The sequence below is a fragment of the Lepidochelys olivacea genome (genome assembly GCF_965140295.1).
Source record: "Lepidochelys olivacea isolate rLepOli2 genome assembly, chromosome: 8".
Taxonomy (NCBI): Eukaryota; Metazoa; Chordata; order Testudines; family Cheloniidae; genus Lepidochelys; species Lepidochelys olivacea.
The window spans coordinates 107687197-107707812 of record NC_140418.1 but is presented as its reverse complement, the minus strand read 5'-3'; the positions used below and the strand labels follow the sequence as shown (position 1 = coordinate 107707812).

At 52.2% G+C, this 20616-nt stretch overlaps 1 protein-coding gene across 8 annotated transcripts in view; it reads left to right on the top strand.

The window, feature by feature from the left end:
• The window catches only part of PTPRF (protein tyrosine phosphatase receptor type F), a 622833-nt gene that overhangs the window by 536021 nt on the left and 66196 nt on the right, over positions 1 to 20616 (top strand). For 3 of the 8 annotated variants that reach the window (XM_084635806.1, XM_084635803.1, XM_084635804.1), the window contains 5 exons: positions 276 to 409; positions 2018 to 2162; positions 6638 to 6943; positions 9745 to 9938; positions 19018 to 19044. In XM_084635806.1, coding sequence (XP_084491932.1) covers positions 276 to 409; positions 2018 to 2162; positions 6638 to 6943; positions 9745 to 9938; positions 19018 to 19044 — 806 coding nt within the window. The remainder of the gene's footprint in view (positions 1 to 275; positions 410 to 2017; positions 2163 to 6637; positions 6944 to 9744; positions 9939 to 19017; positions 19045 to 20616) is intronic. The other 5 variants (XM_084635809.1, XM_084635805.1, XM_084635810.1 and 2 more) reach the window with 3 other exon arrangements.

Sequence of the window (20616 nt, the reverse complement as noted above, 5' to 3'; positions counted from 1 at the left end):
GCCCCTCCCGCCGCAGCGGCTACACGACTATTTTTAGTGTGCTAGCTCGGTGAGAGCTCAAGCAGGTAGGACTGTCTGCTCAAGTTGGATTTTACAGCTCCACCGGCCTGGCCTCAAGGACTTGTCGCCTGGCCTGAAGCTGGGGAGTAGGAAGAGAGGGCCAAGGTTAAATACAGAAGATCCTTTCCAGGACCAGGTTCAGCCTATGGTAGCAGAGTTTCTGCCACCCTTCGTAGCACCCAGGCCATCGCTAACTGTATTTTATTGGTCCCCAGTTCCAGCCCAGCCAGCTGATTTCCAGGCAGAGGCAGAGTCTGATACCCGGATCCTGCTGACGTGGCTCCCGGCCTCACAGGAACGCATTACAAAATACGAGCTGCTGTACTGGGAAGGAGAGGATGGGAGTCAGGTGAGGAGTCTACCTTGGCCTCAGCCAGTGACCAATAAGGTCAGAGTATCATGATCCCACAGCTGGTAAAAGGCCACCACAACCTTAGCTGCAGTATCTGGGGCTGCAGCATCGCAGGACGGCAACAGAGGTGTTTTCTCCCTAAATCAGTGGGCTCTTGGGTCTTTAGCCTATGGTGGTGTGAAACCTAATCTCCACCTGTCTTTCAACTACACTGCTGCTCCAACCCGTGAGTTGATTCCCATTGAGTTAGTCTGGGGCCTGTGATCGGAAGCTCTAGTTCCTCGAGAAAGCGCAGTGCAATGATCTCTGGGTTTCAGCAAGGCATTCCTAGTGCTGGGCTGGCAGGGGACGTGTGCAGGGTAATGAAAGTAAAGCTTGACTACAAACTGTGGCTGCACAGCTCCACAACCAGAACTGCTTTGGAGGCCTGGCGGCCTTGGGAGCTGGATCTTCAGGAATGGCCACACAGCCCAGGAGAAGGATGTGGGGAGAGTCCCTCCAGAATCCATGTTGGGTGCCTGGAACAATCAAGATCAACCCAAAGCAGCCATCTCAGATTTATCCCTGGTGCCGTGCAGCATCGTAGCGATTATACAGACGCAAAGCCCTAGTGTCCCATTGCTGTGGGGTGCATGGTCCAATTCCCTGTACGTTGGTGCCAGATTTATCCCTGGTGCCGTGCAGCATCGTAGCGATAACACAGACGCAAAGCCCTAGTGTCCCATTGCTGTGGGGTGCATGGTCCAATTCCCTGTACGTTGGTGCCAGATTTATCCCTGGTGCCGTGCAGCATCGTAGCGATTATACAGACGCAAAGCCCTAGTGTCCCATTGCTGTGGGGTGCATGGTCCAATTCCCTGTACGTTGGTGCCAGATTTATCCCTGGTGCCTTGCAGCATCGTAGCGATAACACAGACGCAAAGCCCTAGTGTCCCATTGCTGTGGGGTGCATGGTCCAATTCCCTGTACGTTGGTGCCAGAAACAATACCAGTCACTTTGCAGGTTGAACTCCACTGAACAACAGTGAGTTCCTATAAGCAAGCCACTCGCCCTTCCTGCAGGACAGGTGTTGATAGAGCGCTCCAGGGGGCCTGCCTTCTGCATGGGCATCTGCAGGCTTGCTACAAACACGAACGAGTCCACGAGGTGGGGCTTTCTCCCCACGTCGCAGCTGGGCAGGGACTCCCCAGGGCTCAGTGCAAGTCTGAGACAGGGCAAGGAACAGACCCCAGCTGCTCTGTGGCTCAGGTGCATATTTAATGACTAGGTCATGCTTGCCCCCAAACCTGGCGCAGGGAATTAGCGGTGTCTGTTACAGCCATGCTGCGTGGGCAGCATTGTAGAGCTAAGCTGCGCCACTGTGGAGTCGCGGCCGATGAATTCAAGACGCTCAGTAACCCGAGACACCGGAGGAGTGTCTATCGCGAGTGTGTTGGGCAGCAGGGGGAACGCTGTGTCTGGGCTCCATGGCTCAGGAGCTCAGGGCAGTTCTGGGAGCATGGTCACTGGCTCCCCTGGCCTTGGGAGCTGATCCCTGGGGAGAAATGTTTATCTGCTCTTCTCTAACTGTGTAAAATAACTGGCGTCTCCAATCTGTTCTCCAGCACAAGGTGGACTTTGACCCAAGCTCGTCCTACGCAGTGGAAGGTCTCAAGCCTGACACGCTGTACAAGTTCCAGCTGGGAGCCCGTTCGGAGCTGGGGCTGGGGGTGTACACCCCAGTCATAGAAGCCAGAACTGCCCAATCCAGTAAGTGTCCACAGGGCTGTTGGTGAGGACAGAGCAAAGGCAGCCTGGCTTCCCCCTAGGCACGGGGAACATCAGGCCTCAGCGCTCCTGCCCTTGTATTGTCAGACCAGCCACTGACAAATAGCGACCCGGTGTGGGGTTAGGGAAAGCCAGCCTGCACTCCCATCTCGGCCTGATTGGCAGAAGGTGATATGGTAAGTCCTGTCTGTATTGTTTAGCCATGCCGTCCTTTCCCGCAGGTAGATTCACAGAGACACTGAGGAGGGAGGAACGTGGGCTGGCAAAGTGCCTGGGAGAGGCTGCTGGGCAGGGAAATGTGTCTCTGTGAGTTTGCTTACATGCCGTCATGCCATTCAGATGGGCAGGCCAGGCTCAGATTGCTAGACTCCGGCAGCTTGAGAGCGCCTGTCTCCCAGGCCATGGGACACTCTCATTCCTCCCCCTCCCCTTCCCAACCACCTCCCCAGCTGCCTGTCTGCTGAGGGTGCCAGTCGCAGGACTGCATTGGACACATTTGCAAGGCGGGGCTCCCCTGTGCTGACTGGCGGCTGGGAGACCAGGCGGAGGAACGTGGTGCTGTGTGTGAGTGAATGAGGCTGCTGCTTCAGGAACTGCAGGCATGAGGGAAACAACCACAAGCAGCAGGGAAGTTAATAAAGAGGCCAGATTCTGAGGTGACCCTGGCGATACCACTTTCATCCACTCTCTGCCCCATGCGATCGCAGAGCAGAGTTCCCTTGGCTGTGATTGGCAGCTCAAAGTGCTGCTCGTAAGCAGATTAGGGCTATCAAAGGGCTCTCTCGATAATCTCGTTTTCACTAACCAGTTCTGGGTTTGCTATCATGCAAAGAGCATTAAAAGGGGCGGAAGGAGCGTCTGTCTAGGATTTGGTGACCATGTGGGGTGAGCAGTTGGTGAAGGCAGCCGGCTTTCTCTGCAGGGAGAGCATCTGCTGTTCCTGCTGCGTTGGCTAGGCTGAGGTGGCCCTCAGAGAAGGAGGGCAGCAGCGCCACTCATGATTACAATGACCTTCCCTTCAAGGAAAAGGCTGCAGCCCTGTTTTTTCCTTCCCCCCATTAGCATATCAATCACTAGGGTCCCAGCAGCCCAGTTAAACTAGTGCTTTGGCTAATGGAATCTCAGTGCCTGTGCAATAGGTTGGACATAAAATATAGAAAGAGTCTCCGCTCAAGCCGTTATAAATATTTGAGCGCTGGAGAACATGCTCTGAATATAGGGATTTGTCATTTTATTTTTTTTGCTGGTTTTGATGCCACTTTGTCATTGATAGACAAAGGGTTGGGCACCTCTTCCACCACTCAAATAACAAAGCCAGACAGGCAACGGATGCAGGCACCAAGTGCTGTGTCGATGGGATTTAGCTAACCAGGAGCAAGGCATTCTGTCCCCACACAGCCCGTTCGTCAAGAGCACTCCAAGTGTAGACAAGCCCTGAGGAGCCCTGCCATAGTCAGACTAGGAGAAGCCACTCCTTGGAGATAGCCCTACCTGCTCACTGGGCTCCTAACCTACTCTGCACACACTGTCTCCTCACCAGCACTTCCAAAGTCACCCTGTTAGAGATTTGGCTTTCTCAGCAAAGACCACAGCAGTAACATAACAAAGTTACCCAGTTCGGGTGTCCACGCCACACAAAGGGTGCTGACAAATTGGAAAGGGCTCAGAAAAAAGCCCCAAGGGCTGCTGATGCCTAGAAATGTAAGGGTGTAGTGGGCTCTCTGTCACCTGGAGTCTTTAAGGCAGCCTTGGACTTCCGTCGAAGAGGCCTGCTTTAGCTCAGCCTGAAGTTATGGGCTTGGTGCTGGAATCACTGGGTGAAATGCTCCGGCCTGCTGTGCAGGTCAGATAGGTTCCCTCTGACCTTAGGATGGGTATCGTTCGTCCACACTTCAAGTGGTTGTCCCCTGTGCCATCCCATCTGGGTGCCCTGGACAAGGCATTTAGATCACAGAGGGTGGCAAGCAGCAGCAGTCAGACTTGCATGATCCGAAGAGCCTGTTTCAGGTGATATTCCTGGCACTGACAAGCAAGAGGCATGCCCTTAATGAGACCGTTCTGGGTTGTTAGCTGGGCTTTGCCCTGCCGGAACCAAGTTGTTCTGGCATTCATTGATAGACCAGGGGCTGGGGCCAGGGGTCGCCTTCCACAGCTGCGCTGTCCGCGCAGGAAGCAGAGGAGGGTGCGCTGCCTCTTCACTTAGCCTCCAGCAGCACAGAGAGGGCCCTCAGCTCCTGAGGGGTCTGGGCAAAGAGGTTCCCGTTCCTAAGGACTTGGCTGAGTTGAGTTTTCCTTGGACACCTCATTCTGCTGAGGGTCCCAGAGGCGCAGCAATCAATGCAGGAGTCCGCAGCAGCACCATACAAGGTGCGTAATTTAGCAGAGGAACCCCTGAGCTGTGCCTGGCAGGGGCACCGGGGCGGAGGGCAGGGGTGAGGGGGATGTTGGATGCTGAAGCGGGACCTGTTCTGGAAATATTCTGTGTGCCGCTGAATAGTAACGAGTCGCCTGCCAACCTGAGGCTGCCCAGGCAGGGGACACACAGTGTCTGCAGAAGCAGGGGCGCGGCCCACCCTATGCTTGGTGAGAAGCTAGTTAGGAAACTAGTTTAAATTCACCTGCTGGGGTTCTGCAAAGGGATCTGGAAGTGAAAAGGGGCTGATGGTCCCCCAAGTAGGTGTGGGAGGTGGAAGGAGTAAGGACCCTCAGATCTCCTATCCCGCAGGTCCCTCCCCAATTCAAATGCTGCTCTCCCTCGAGATTTGCCAGGGTGCTTGAGGCAGATTTTCCCCTGGTAAGGAGCCTCTGAGCCAGGTAGGGGTACAGGCCCGCTCATGCCCAAAGCCGGGCAGCAGTACACACTCTCCTGGCCCTCAGCCTGCTGTGACGTGGAGACAGCAGCATGTCTGCCGGGGGGGGGGGGGGGGGAGTGCGTGCGTGCGTGCGTGTGTGTGTGTGCGTGCGTGTGTGCACACGCTGGCCCTGCTGCCTGCCCGGGGTGGGGGATGGACATTGCCATGCCGGGGGTGGTTTAAGTTGACCCTGCTTATGTTACTGCCTTTTATTTTAGTTCCCTTAAGTGTTAAGCGACTGCTTGTGTGTTTTGTGCATTGTCTGTGTGACTCTTACCCAGCCAACAGGCAGGATGGAAAGGGCCAGCGAGACGCCTACCTGTGCTGCCCTGCAGAGGGGGCCCTTATGACAGCAGCTCCTCGCATTAGGTCCCGGGAGACGCGGTGCAGAGCAAATGGCCGAGCAAACGCTGGCCTGCCTGCTTGGCCTTTGCAGCTGGTAGTGGAAGGGAAGGGCTTCCCGGAGTCTCATGGCTCCTCACTTCACAGGCGCCTCCTCTGAGGTGTCCCTCAAGACTCCATTCTCTCCAGTCCGCCTTCTCTGTCCTCCCTCTGGCTGTTGTCTGGGCTGCTGATGCTCAGGTGTGTGTGCTATATCTGTGCCTTTGCTCTCTCCCTGCCCGTTTCCTCCGTTCCTGAGCACTACAGAGGGGGCCTGTCCTCACCGCAGGCTGGTCCTCACCTCACCTCCTGCAGGTCGTTGTCCTTTGCTAATTCCCCTCCTGCCCCATATTCTCTTCCTTCCTCTTTCCCAGCAGGGCCAGGAGTGGTGGGCTGGGTAGCATCTGTGTATTGGTCACCTTCATAACAGCCCACCCACCATCTTCTGTCCCCAGCCCAGAGCTATGGTTCCTGCTGGCGTGGCTCAGAACTTGGTGTTAGAGGCAGATGATTTTCACGTCTGCTTTGAAGCGAAACTTTGCCTGCCCCGTCCCCCCTAGGCTGGGGCTGGGGCTGGGGCAGGGTCTGAAGCCCATTGACAGGTAATGAACAAGCTGGACCCATTTCCAGACGTCCCTTCTCACATGCACAAGCACAGCCACCTTCCCTGCCAGCCTCGAAAGCTCCGCAGGCTCCCGCCCCATTCCAGGATACAGTGCCCAGTTCCCTCTCGGGATCTTGCTCTAGCCAGTCTTGCAAGTGTCTTCTCTCTGTTCTCCTGCTGCACCTGCCCTCAGCTAGCCCCAGGCTCCTCTCTGCCCTTCACGCCATCTCCCCACGTCTGGTGCAGGAGCCGTCTCCTCTATCGCTCCAGCCTGCTGGGATTTTGCCGCCTCTTCAGCTCTGTTTGTTTCACATCTCAGCTGAAAACATTTCTCTTCTCCCTGGCCCCATGTCTCTCTCCCCCTCCCCACGCTGTCACTGCATTAAACCCCAGACAGCTGGGGAGGCAGTCTGGTGTTGCAGCACTGCCTGTCAGATGTTCAGATACAGATTGCCCCCAACGACTTCTCAGATTACCTGTAAAGGAGGAGTGGGAGAGTCTGCAAAGCTCTCGGCTGCATTTCTTCGCTGCTACGCAGTGCTCCGTTGGCTGGGTAAGAGTTCCCTCTACATTTTGTTTTTCCTTCCGCTCATTTCCCTTCATCTCCCCGCTATCCCTAGCCCCTTCCGCCCCACCCCAAGAAGTCGAGTGCGTAAGCACCAGCTCCACTACCATCCGGGTAAGTTGGGTACCACCGCCTGCTCAGAGCCGCCATGGGGTCATCACGCAGTACTCCATTGCGTACCAGGCGGTGGACGCAGAGGACAGCGCCAAGCACCTAGTGGATGGAATTGGACGGGAACGCTCCAGCTGGGAGATCAAGGACCTGGAGAAATGGACAGAATACAAGGTGTGGGTGCGGGCCCACACAGATGTGGGGCCTGGACCGGAGAGCTCCCCGGTGCATGTGCGCACTGATGAGGACGGTAGGTGTTACTGAGCTGCTCCTTTAGCCACTTCCCTGCAGGTATCCAGGACCGCTCCTTGCTGTTCTGCCAGGCGCTGCTCAGTCTGTTGCCAGTGCCCGGAACGTGCTCGCTGCCGGCCGGCCATAGCGGGGACAGATGGCTGCATTCTCTTGGGGAGTGGTTCCTTCTCTCACACCATGCTCTAGCCTTGCAGCCTCTGCCACGTGCCCCTCTCCTGCTGCTGGTCTCTTCGCTGGCCTTTGTGTGCCTTGCGTGGGGAGCTCACGGCAGGCACCAAGTGACTGGAGAGGCAGAGTCCTGGATGCCAGTGGTGAGCTGGTCCATTGCACTTCCCCCATTTGATCCCCACCACGCAACCCTGGGCCTGCTGGGAGAATGAGGCAGCCACTTGCCTGCACTCAGAGCACAGCTCCCCTGCCCTGGCCTTCCAGGCTTGTGTGAGAGCAAAGCTCCCCTGTAATGGAAGCACTGTAGGGCGGGTCCCCCAGGGAAAGGCTGTAGGGTGCCACCCCCTCCAGGCAAAGGCTGTGGGGTGGGTCCCCCCGGCAGCGGCTGTTCCCTCCTGCATTGTCGGATCAGGATTTAAAGTTAGCTTGTTGACTAGAAATGCAGAAAATCAGAGAGAGGAAACAAAGTCCATTTGAAGCTCATGGTTATTGTTGGAAAGCTGCTCCCAGGCAGGCCACAGCTTACATAAATTTCTTCCTCTCCAGCGTCAGAATATCCCATGTCCAGAACGCATTCCTGGCTGGGACGGCCTTAAACAGAAATTGCGTTGCATTAGCAAGTCTGTCAGTTATGTCACCAGGGCTTAAGCCATTCCCTTTGAAAGTGCTGGTGCTCGGAGTGAGGGGAGGAACTGCCGTGGTTGATGCTGACCTCAGAGGCTGTGCGTGGCAGCGGGAGGGAAGCGGCAGAGAGGCGAGCGGAGGAGTATCTCTGCATTGCCCAGCCAGCTTCACAAATTGAGACCAGACATTTTGCAGTTTCACTAAATGTGCTGCCACTGTCCCTTGTGCCTCTTCGGCTGTGGGATGTGGTGTATGGAAATGTTCACGGACTGTTTGCCCGGCTCGACGAATACGTCTGTGTGTACTGCTGCCTGTATCGTTTGCTTCAGTTCTCATCCAGCCGAGTCACAGCCCAAGGGAAGCTGCTACCCTAGAAATGTCACAACAAGCTCTTCTAGTTAGTTTTAGGGCACCGTGGTTGGACATCCCAGTTCAGCTGTCAGAAATGATTTCAGATTTCTCCAACATGCTGATGCTCAGGAGATGTCCCCAAGGAAGGAATGTGAAATACAGAAATCTGAGTGAGATGAGAACAAATTGAACTTTCCCTCTCCGATCTCAGACCCATCCCTTGCTCACATCACTGGTACAGGCAGTGCAGCAGACACCCCAAATGGGGGAACCCACCTGGTCCCCCAGGACCGGATTCCTAGCAAACACTGTCCTCCCACCCCAAGATCTGTTCCTGACGCTGCCAGGGCTGATGATCTGTTACCCAACAAGTTCAGCTCAGGAGCATCTTGCTTTTCGCCCCAGTTCCCAGCTGAGAGGCGTGGGCGGGCGGGGTTCGGCTCATTCGCCCAGGGAAGGGAGCTGTAAGGCTCACCCAAGGTCACTGAGTGGGTTGGATGACAACACAGGGTGCACCAGGCTTGTGGTAACCACTTGACCACAGCCCCCTCCACTCTGTCACCTTTGCTGGCCTAGCAGTGCTGAAATACTCACTCCTTCCCTTCTCCAATTTATGTAATTATCTACAATTAAGAGAGACATCTGGGGAAAAGAATGAATTGCCCTGAGGCTTCAAAGTCGTGCTTTCCTGCTTGGTAGCTGTTTCTTCCCATCTAGTTGGTTGGAATAGCAACATTCATTATTTCTGCATGTCAGCTATCCATCCCTAATTACCTAATTGGGATGATTTCTTGCTGTGCTGGGAGTTGAGGCACATGGGCCTTTTACAGGCCCTGGATCCTTCTGGGGAAGGAAGAGTGGGTGGGGGCCCCTCAGCAGTGGGACAAAGGACTTGAGCTGTGTCTTGCAACTAGCTCCTCAGTGCTCGCATGGCAGTGACACCCTCTGAAGGGAATGTGACTCTGCTCCCAGCTGGTTCAGTCCAAGGGAGCTTTCCAAGAGCAAGGGAGAGGTGGCTTTTTCAGCACTGACATTGTTCACTCAGCACGGGACCAAAAAGGCAGAAGGACGTCATGTTTCCAAAGGGTGGACAGGGTGTAAATATATCTTTAAATGTGCCTCACCTGGCAAGGAAATTGATATTTTCAGGGCACCATACATTTTCACTTTATTCTCCAAAAGCATTCAGCGAGCCAGGCATGAAGTGCCGGCCCCTCTCTCTGGCTGGGCTCTCTCTGCTGTTTTTCCTCTTCCCATTAACCTTTTGTTGTCATTCTGGCAGTGCTGTGCAGGATCTGGGCGGTGATGGGGCATGTGGGGACGTGTGTCCGTTTCAGGGCCCATGTTACATCTGCCTCGAGCTGTGTGTCTGTATTTGAGCGGGGCGTCTGCCCTGGGGAGAGTAAACAGCAGACTGCAGGTGGCCTCCTGGAGCCCTAGGCAAGGTGTACTCCCGTAGCTCACAGCCCGAGCCATTCCCACTGGGGCCACAGGGCTCTGTCTGGCACCGGGAGGGATCTGGGTGATGGGACTGTAGCTGTGCAGGGAGGTGTGCGTGGCCATGGGTGTGGGAGGAGGCAGGGGAATGAACGCTCCGTGGTGGCGGGAATAGTGTGACCTGTGCCATTAACGCTGCCTGTCCCCTGTGTATTCTAGTGCCCAGCGCCCCCCCACGAAAAGTGGAGGTGGAGCCTGTGAATTCAACAGCCATCCGGGTCAGCTGGAAACTGCCGCTCTCCAACAAGCAGCATGGACAGATCCGGGGGTACCAGGTCACTTACGTGAAGCTGGAGAACAATGAACCGCAAGGGCAGCCTGTTATCAAAGATGTCATGTTAGCAGAGGCCCAGGTACAGCATGGGGCTGGTGGGCATGGGGCAGTCACTATTGCTGTGTCACACAGACGCTGTCTTGAGTAAAGCTCTGCACAAAGGCCTCCCGCTTGCAGTGACACTGAGATTCCAGGGACAGATGTACACTGCGATGTGCAGGACACGGGATGCAGCCAGAGGCCACTAAGTCACTGGCTAGACCCAGGGACAGACAAAGCTGATTCCCAGAGGAGACGTGTGGCTTGCCCCCTTGAAACTGGTGGTTACAGAGCTCGTGAGCTGGTGACACAGTTAATGAGATGATGATTGCACTGTCCTGTGGATTCTGGGTGAGAGGGGAGAGCTCAACTGGCAGGGCTTTATTTCCTTATAGCTCCATCCCTGCCTGTGAGAGGGACGTGGGGAGCTGGCACGTAGTGGCTGCATCTTGCCAAGCAGGGAGTAATCCTTCAGAGAGATTTAAATAAGTCTTTCCTGTCTGCTTCCTTTTGCATTGCCAGTGTTCAGCAAGGGGCAGAGCCACTTTAAGGTACAGCTCCCTAGGCAGGACTTTCTTCATATTTGCCCATCATCAAACCCAGCCCCGCCTATTGGCACATTGCACTGAGAGCTATGAAATTCCCCATTGCCAGGCTCTGCCCAGAGGACTCCAGCCAGCCATGCCCATTTACAGCTCTGCTTTTGTAAGGTGAGACTCAACCTCGATTTACCTTTTGAAACACAAAGGTAAACAGAGCAGGCAGGTCTGAGAGGGCTTGGCAGGAGTGAAGAGGTGAGACGGAGCTTGGGAATGGATTTCCCTCCCTGCGTTCACACTCACTCCATGCTTTGGGCTGCCAGCAGGCTCTATGGTCTGCCTCGACTCCTGCAGTGTATCCCATGTGCGGGCCCTCACCCTGGGCAGTCTAGACTTCCAGCACAAGAAAAAGCAATGGCTGCTCTCTGGGAGTAACTTTCCTGGGGCCAGGGAAGTCTTCAGAGCCTCGCTTGAGTCATAGCCGCAGATAGAATAAAATTCCTCTGGAGGAGAACTCCGAGCCCGACACAGGATGGACTTGGGCCATTCTCTGCAAAGAGAATTGTACAAATCCGCTGCTGCAAGTGACAAGTGGCCAATTCAGACCTGGCCTGCTTGAATCATACCCAATATAAACACTGGAGAGCTGCAGCCATTAATTGATCCATCTCCTAAATGCAGCTATGAATCATTTACACATTTCTCAGCAGGGAGCACAGTGCTCAGAGCAGGGTTCTTCCCATTCAGATTCTGAAGGATTAAACCCAGTAGCAGTGTGGAAAAGGACAATGTAAAGGAGAGGAAATGGTCTGAGAGCTCACTGAAGGGCTGGATGGAGCACATCGCTGGGGTTTCACATGCTTCTTTATTTGAATACGTAAAAAAGCTGCCTAATGGCCTTTTCTTTTCCCACAAAAGCGTCATCTTTCTGCTGTAGCCCGAACAGTTTATCGCCTTCCTGTTTAGTTTGGGGCTAATGGGTGAATCCCAGTTTTAGGTCAAAGCGAGCACTGTTGCGCTTGTAGTCGCCTTCAGAACCTTTCCTCTTCAGCCAGTCAATCTTGTTTTCATTTCTTCCTCATTTCCTAGACAATGGGGAGTTTTAGAGAGAGCAGTTCTGGTCTCTGGAGCCCCCTGCTAGCTCACTGCAATGAGGGTAGATTCCAAGGCCATAGAAACTTTCCAGTGAGTATCCAACTCCTGTCAAAGGTTCCCTAAGCTCCCTTTTGCAGGGATGTGTTCGTGTCCCTATAGGAGGGGTAAGCCCTGCTGTGTGTGTGTCTGAGACCATGTTGGTATTTCACAGCACCTGAGCAGCTGTTCCATAGCCAAAGATGTACAAAGGGGTTGGCAGTCCTCATTAATTAACTGTCATCTTGTCTTGCTGAAAGACTTACCCATCCTAGGCCTTGGATACACTGGGACAGTGTTGGTTTGTCCCAGATTTTTGGGTTTGTTTGTTTTTTCACACACAAGTTGTGGTCAAGCAAGCAAGTTGCTTGGGGTTTTTTGGTCCTGTGGAGCGCTTGTCAGTCGTTGGCATTATGTGGAAAGTTCATTGCTAGCTGTGGATTCTCCCAGGTACTTCTCTGAGCTACAGATCATGCCAGTCCCCTCCATTTCAGGGAAGTCCCATGGAGTGAAATTAGAAGGGAAGCTGATGGCAAGCTGGTAATTGTCAGGAGGAGTATTGCTCTCCAGGAACCAAGTGGCTGCAGAAATGAGCTGATAACCTTGCAAGGAGAGGTCTTCTGTGAGTGATTAGGAGAGAGCTTTCCCAGCACAGCGTGAGGTGCCAGCAAGGAGGAGTTACTGAGTTACTGCAGAAATGTTAGGCTCTTCCAGGTGGACAGGACAGGGATGAAGCCTTTGCTAAGCAGAGGCCGCCCACTCAAACTTGAGCATGTGGAGTTTGGGGAAAGTAACGTTTTTGTAAGTGCAATCAAAACGATTCACTGGGACTCCTATTATGAAGGCCAAGACTCAAAGGCAGTTGGAATCCATCACATTGGTGCTGTTCAGCACCCATAAAAGATTTATTCCCGAGCACAAGAAGAGAATTAAACTGATTGCATATCTGGGGTCAGAGAGGAAATTTTCTTCCAGGCATGTGGGCAGGGCCCTTCCTGGATGATCTGCTGATTGTGAGTGGGAATAGCCTACCCAGTCGAGGTCCTGCAGTGGTATAAGTCATTGCTGCTAAAGCTGACTCCGAATTGGTCCCTGTGTGAAGCAGAGAAACAGAGAGAGAGTAACTGGAGACAAAAGGCAGAATAAAGGGGGATGGAGATGTTAGTTGTTCAGATAATAGAGAGCTACAGTGATCCAGAACCATTTGAGCTGGGCAGGAAGCCAGCAGTGAGGCAGCAATCTTGGTGCCAGAGAGTGTTTGTTTTCCTTTGCCAGCCGCCTTCATAGGGACTGTAATTGGTTGTTCAAAAGGTCCTGTGGTGAAGTCGAGGCCTCTCTTCTGCCATGGCTATGCTGTGACTGATTTTCCCATCCAAGTTCTTTATATTTAAGTAAATGTTTAGTCTATGCCCTCACATCCGGCTGACAGACAGCAGGGCAGCGTCCGCGTCTGGCCGTGGGGAAGACCTCGAAGACAGCAATAGGTGCTGTGGTATTGCAGACTTTGGCCTGAGCACAACGACATGGTGGGGCTGCATCTCCCATATGGGCTCTGCTGGTGGTGCAGGAGATAAAGCCAAGGCTGGATGCTGGCAGGCTTCTAGTTTGTGTGGGGCTGCTCTCATCCCCCGTTCTGTTCTTGTGAATGGAGGCTCCCTGTCTCTGGGCTGGCTTTGGGAGAACCCACGAGAGCATGGAAGGAGAGCAAGTGACTTGAAGCAGAACCGTTCCTTTCACTTGTGCTGGGTCTGTGGCTCCTGAGTCTTCGTGGGTTCCACGCACAGTGTGAGAGTGTGTGATCCTTCCCCCATGGAGTTCGGAGTCCAGTGGCTGCCGGAGATCGGCGACTCTAGCTTCCAGAGCAAATGGGGAGCCCCACCAACATTCATAGGGTACCCTGCCCCCAGACAGCATGTTACGTGCTCCGTGAGCAGTAACCCCATTCTTCTCTTCCTCCTGGCAATCCTGGACTTGTGGGTGTCTCCAGGAGAGAGGAGCAGGATCCGTGACCCTTCCTCACCTCCCCAGTTGCCAGTAACCGACCCCCGTTATGCTGCAAATCCACATAGTGAGCCAAGGTGGGACCAAGCAGATCACTCCCAGAAGGTGACTGGACATCAGCTTGTTGTTTTGTCCTCTGCCCCCATCTGTGGGCTCAGATTCGGCACAGAGAGAGGGAGCAGCTGTGAACACACATGCCCTAGATTCCAATGCCAAGTAAGTGACCAGTGATTTTGGAACATCTGGTATGGAGGACGTAAGCTGCCAGTCCAGGGGACTGGGTGGACATTCAGATCAGATTTCAGAGTAACAGCCGTGTTAGTCTGTATTCGCAAAAAGAAAAGGAGTACTTGTGGCACCTTAGAGACTAACCAATTTATTTGAGCATAAGCTTTCGTGAGCTACAGCTCACTTAATCGGATGCATACTGTGGAAACTGCAGAAGACATTACTCTCCTTACAATGTGTATGATAATCAAGTTGGGCCATTTCCAGCACAAATCCAGGTTTTCTCACCCTCTCCTCCCCCCCCCCCCCCCCCCACACACACACAAACTCACTCTGCTGCTGGTAATAGCCCATCCAAAGTGACCACTCTCTTTACAATGTGTATTACCAGCAGGAGAGTGAGTTTGTGTGTGTGGTTTTTGGAAAAAAAGGGGGGGAGGGTGAGAAAACCTGGATTTGTGCTGGAAATGGCCCACCTTGGTTTTCATACACATTGTAAGGAGAGTGGTCACTTTGGATAAGCTATTACCAGCAGGAGAGTGAGTTTGTGTGTGTGGTTTTTGGAAAAAAAAGGGGGGGAGTGAGAAAACCTGGATTTGTGCTGGAAATGGCCCATCTTGATTATCATACACATTGTAAGGAGAGTGATCACTTTAGATAAGCTATTACCAGCAGGAGTGTGGGGTGGGAGGAGGTATTGTTTCATGGTCTCTGTGTATATAATGTCTTCTGCAGTTTCCACAGTATGCATCCGATGAAGTGAGCTGTAGCTCACGAAAGCTTATGCTCAAATAAATTGGTTAGTCTCTAAGGTGCCACAAGTACTCCTTTTCTTTATTCAGATCAGACTGAGCTCTGATCCCTGCTCCTTACAGACATGCAGCAGAAAACCTGTGGAAGATGGGGAGCTGGGTGTCTTGGAAAGTGACGCTTCCCCCAGACAGCTTTCCGTGGGACTCGTGCTCAGCTCTGGAAAAGTCATGTGTCCTTGTGGGCCTGTATGGTCAGCTGCTGTGTTTCCTTTGGTGCTCGCCCAGCCGTGGAGATGGGCCATCTCTGTCACTGGGGCGCTTCCAGTGTCTCTGGCCCTCCGCTCTCCGTGAGACCATCTCATGTCCTGCCAAGCGTCTGAAAAATAGCAGCGGAGTGAAAACAAGTTCTCTCTGAGTAGCGTGCCTGGGAAATTAGCAAGCCCCATTTCCCTGCGCCCTCCTCTCCGGCCACCCTGCACAAGCATCAACAAGAAGGCTTGTACCGAGCTCCTCCTGCTGTGCCCGGAAGGTGATTTGCAGGGAACTCTGGAGCAGGAGGTAATGCGACGAGGTAGACCACTGGGGCCTCTCTTCAGCTCGAATTCTGAGCAAGCGCTGCACGTAACAGAGATCTCACTGTCGCCACTGCATTCAGTGGACAAAGAGGGTCAAGAATCTGCCTTGCACAGGCAAGCTAGTTGAGAAGGGCCCTAAATCCGTGCTTTTGCCAGAGCCATGGTCAGGGGAGGCATCCGTTTCCTTGGAGAGGGACATAACTGCGGCGCACGATGCTGAAGTGCAAAATGAAATGTCGTAAATGCATTGCAGCGGCCATAAATACAGGCTGTTAGCTTTAGCACTTCTCTGTGCCATCTTGCCTCCTGCACGCAGCACCGTCTGAATGCCGTTTATCAAGGCTTCTGCGTTCTCAAGATCAATTTGTCTTACTCAGCACCCTTAAACACTTACGAGGTAATTGAGCTGGTTTAGGAGGGAAATGTTTTTATCTGCAGGTGATATTTTCGTAATGAAACTGAATTTATAACTGAGTCTGTGGCCAGGCATGGCATCTCAAATATGTTCCGACAGGATCTAGCCCCACTGTCATCTGAAAGAAAATTACAGTATGCAGAAGATGTAAATTTAAATGGCTCCATCATTTTAAAAATTCATCCTCAAATCTCCTGCATACAGCTATTGCACATACATTGTTGGCTTATTACACCCCCCTCCGTGTGGTGTGAGGAGGTTAGTGGGGGCACTGGCCTTCAGAACCTGCATCTCCTCCATTGTCCAGCACACAGGCGTGGGGTTGGCGGCTCAGTGGTGCTGCTGCAGGTGTTCTCATTCGGAGTCTGGACAAACACTCAGGCAGTATTTGGGACAGTGCTTTAATCAAGCGTCATAAAATGCGTGTTCTCCCCTCCTGCCAGAGGCGCAGCGCTTGGAGCAGGAATGGATTCCTGAAAGGACAAGCTGCCGGTCCTTTGATCCTTTCCCTAGCAAGCTGTCAGCCAATGGAGTGACCTCCAAAGGCTGTTCACCTGCACACAGCACACTTCGCCCAGCTTAGGATGGTTAGCACAGGTAGAACTTGAGCCAGGCAGAATGTAATTACTTGAGTTGGACTGAAGACAGAACACTGGCGATAACACCCAGACCTTATGAAAGAGGATCTTTAATGATGGCATTTGGTCAGGACCTTGGTTTTATATGACATCTCTGGGGATGACCTGACCTCTTCCTTGAAAGAGACTTTTAAGATGGTTTATGGGCACAATTTTAGTTGCCATATAATGCCATTCTGTAGGTGCAATGTAATAGAAATTCAGAAGAGCAGTTTAGCCAATAGCTGGTTCCCACTGAATTTAGAGATTAAAACAGTAAAACGTTGAAGACGTGTCATGCATTTTAATACTCTGCGAGTTTACAAGAGCCCCCGTCATTCAGACATGGCCCGGTCTGTGAGAGCACCTCGTGGTTCTGCTAACATTAGCTCTTCTAGAGCCTCTGCGGCTCTCCAGGCCCTTTGTAAACATGCATGGGGCTTTGGGGTGTGAACACTACCTATCACTGAGGGCTGGGAGTGCGGCAAAGAGCGGGGAAGTGACTTTCCCAGGGCCTCACCACAAATCAGCAGCAGAGCTAAGAGCAGAACTCTGATTCCTGACTCTAGTTCCTGTGCGTTAACCACTAGACAATGCTTCCTCTGGGCAGACGCCATAGCTCACGTAACTTAATGCACTGCCTTAGCCAAAGGAACCTTGCCATGATCTCGGTGGCCATTCCCTCTGTGTGCAGCCTACAAGAACCTAGCTGCCAGCATGTACAGTGGTAGCCTAGCCCTGCGTGAGGTTTAGTGACCGAGATGCCATTGGATGCCTTGCAAGCTCGAGTCCGTTTGTAGCAGTTATCAGAAATCTGTGTGCTGCCTCCCTAGGATGGCAGAGAAGCACTCTCTCCAGGAAACGTTTCGTAGCCTTGCCTGCGGGGAGCTCTTCTTCCTGCCACATGTGCTTTTACCACTTGCCATTCTTTTGTTACACAGTAGGGGGCGTTGATAACGTCAGGATTTCTCATCTAAATGTTCAGCAGGTTTGATGCTCTTGTTTCCAGGCTTGCTCAGCCTGCGATTTTGTATGAGCTGGGGGCCTCCTTTGTATTGTGTGTACGTGAGGTGGGGCTCGCAGCTCAGCTTTGTATGGGCTCGCCCCAGAGTGCCTCAACAACATCAGAACGGCCAGACTGGGTCAAACCAATGGTCCAGCTAGCCCAGTCCCCTGTCTACCGACAGCAGCCAGTGACAGGTGCCCCAGAGGGAACGAACAGAACAGGGCATCGCCCAGTGATCCATCCCCTGTCGCCCATTCCCAGCTCCTGGCAAACAGAGGCTAGGGACACCATCCCTGCCCATCCTGGCTAACAGCCATCGATGGACCTACGCTCCATGAATTTCTCTAGTTCTTTTTTGAACCCCGTTATAGTCGTGGCCTTCACAACATCCTCTGGCAAAGAGTTCCACAGACTGACTGTGTGTTGTGTGAAGAAATACTTCCTCTTGTTTTAAACCTGATGCCCATTAATTTCATTGGGTGACCCCTAGTCCTTGTGCTATATGGGGGAGTAAATAACATTTCCTTATTCATTTTCTCCCCACCAGTCAAGATTTTTATAGCTCTCCATCGTATTCCCCCTTAGTCGTTCCTTTTCCAAGCTGAACAGTCCCTATCTTATTAATCTCTCCTCATACAGAAGCTGTTCCAGACCCCTCCTTATTTTTGTTGCCCTTTTCTGAACGTTTTCCAGTTCCAACAGATCTTTTTTGAGATGTGGTGACCACATCTGCACACAGTATTCAAGGTGTGGGCGAACCACGGATTTATATAGAAGCAATATAATTTTTTTTGTCTTATTATCTCTCCCTTTCCTAATGATTCCCAACATTCTGTTCGCTTTTTTGACGGCCGCTGCACACTGAGCAGATGTTTACAAAGAACTGTTCACAATGACTCCAAGATCTTTCTTGAGTGGTAAACAGCTAATTTAGATCCCATCAGTTTGTATGCATAGTTGGGATTATGTTTTCCAGTGTGCATTACTTTGCATTTATCAACATTGAATTTCATCAGCCATTTTGTTGTCCAGTAGTTTAGTGAGAACTCTTTGTAACTCTTCGCAATCTGCTTTGGACTTAACTATCTTGAGTAATTTTGTATCGTCTGCAAGTTTTGCCACCTCATTGTTCACCCCCTTCTCCAGATCTGCCTTCTTGCAGATGATGTAGTATCAAAAGCCTTTTGAACGTTGCATCAGCACTTCCTCTACAATGAACCCCTCCATTATTTACTGTGTTAATAGCACTGGTTTCCAATGAGAGACAATGGCTGGAAAGTCACCATATACAACACTCTGGAGCAGAGAGCAAATCTGTGATTGGCTTTTGGGCCAAAAATCTCTCTTAGTTCCCTGGGTGGTGGCAATAGGGGAAGCCCTAGTGAAGATAGCTCTCTAGGCAGCCATCATTGTCCAGAGCAGATCTAGGTGACCCAGGGAGTGTAACATTCAGATCTTGTCTGTGCCAGTGCTCCCCTGATTGCTAGCACCGGTGGAGCTAGCAGAAAAGGCAAGCTGTAGGCAAGGCTGAAGAGAGGGAGGGACCCAGAGACCCTGTCTGCAGAGTTAGCAAGTGGTCACCTCTCCATCTTTGTGAGAGGGAAGCTGCTTGGCCCTGCTTTGTCTGTGTTTTCTCAGCGCTGCTGCACAGGCTGGCTGCATGTCGGGGATTGCACTGTATCCCATGTCTGGCCTTGGGTACAGCCTGCGCTGAGTGATCCTCTTGTGTGTACGTGTTATAACCCCACACCCTGTCCTGCTAACCCAGGCTGTTGTCATTCTCACCCCTTCCTAGAAGTCCTCCCTTAAAATTCTGTCTTCATTTTTCTCTCCTCCTTCCTTTCTCCCCCATCAGTGGAGGGCTGAGGACTCCATCGACCATGTAAGTACCACTCGTGTGTGTTCTAGTTTGGATCAGAGGGGTCTGGCAAATCGATGTATGAATTTTGTAGACATAGTGCTGTCAAAACATCCCTTTCACTCCCTTAATGAGGTTGGAGAGTTGCACTGTGAAGACTTCCACAAGCAGCAAATCCAGAGAAAATTGGCATTTAGATTGCTGCGAAATGCAGAAAAGCAATTGACATTTTCTATAATCTGTGTTTCCAGCTTGTTGCAGTGCAATTTTAGGCAGACTCAAGTGATCGACTCAGGAGGTGCATCCTCCTCTCTGCAGTAGTTGGCTCAGCTGGTTGTATGGTAACATCAGATATATAATCTTTAAACCTCATTGATCCAAGTCATGAAAAATAACCTGCGCGCTCAGCCGTGACCTTTGGCTGAAACAGAGACTGTAATAGGAAAACAATCACATTTAAATAGTTAAATCCAGTTTTTCCCAAATAATTTTGAAATATAAATTTGGAGGAACAAACTAGAAAATGACCTTTTTAGAGTCAGCAATTCAATTACACACCCCACTGTGGGCTTTCCAGGCCCAGTCCATTTCTCCTGCTGTTTAAACTGAGGAGTTTTGGTAGGAGTGGTTTTGTGATGACAGCCCTATGTTTCCATTGTGCAATCATCTCTTCCTTGATCCATCCTCATCTTACTTCCCCCTCCTCTGCTCCCCATGGTATGCTCTTGCATGAGAATTTCTCTTTGCATGGATTTGGGAGAAGTTAATCTTTTTGGGAGGTTCCGAGTCTGCAGGTTCTTTGTGGGGTGCTCTCCATGGCTCTGTGGGCACCAGTTGTCCTGCACACTTGTTCGCTCTCACAGACGCCGGGTGTGGAGTGGAGAGGTGGAATTTCGCTCATGCTCTGATTTTGATGTTGTTCTTATTGGTGCTTGTTGATTTGTATCTCTGGCTTTGCTGGTTCCACAATGACAATCCGGTGGCTTGGGCAAAGTAAGGCTGGGCAGGCACCTCGCAGGTGGGTCTGGATGGAATCGGGGGCCTGATGCTGCTGGTGTTTGGGAGACCAATTAATGGGAGAGCAGCAATGATTCCAGAATGAACAAACGAAAGATCCTTTGAAAGGCCTTTAAGGAATCCCTGGAAAGTAGACACAAGTCCCAGGAGGCATCCCATCTCCCCACCCCCACAGCACCAGTCCTTCCCTGGCCCCTTCACACATGATTCACCCTCTCTTGTCACCCTGTCCCATGTTATTCCTTGTGTTTGTTTTCATCTGGTCGTAGTGCATCTCTCGTACCCTGGCCAGTAGCTTTACCGTGGTTGGGTCTGAACAGCTGAGCCTGTGGCATGGCAGAGAGTGGGGTCTGTCCTGCATGGCCCTGCTCAGCTGGGGAGTCAAGTGGGGTTTTACCTTTCCAAGAACGTCCCTATGTTGTCCATTAGGCAATATGGATAAAAAGTGGGAGAGGCTGTGGGGGGCTCCACAGTGGAAGGTCTGATAGGCTTTGGTGGAGGTAAATCAGTGGCCCCTGTGGAGCGGGGATGCAGAGGGAACGCACCAGAGGCCAGGCTCTGTCCAACAGAGATAATTAG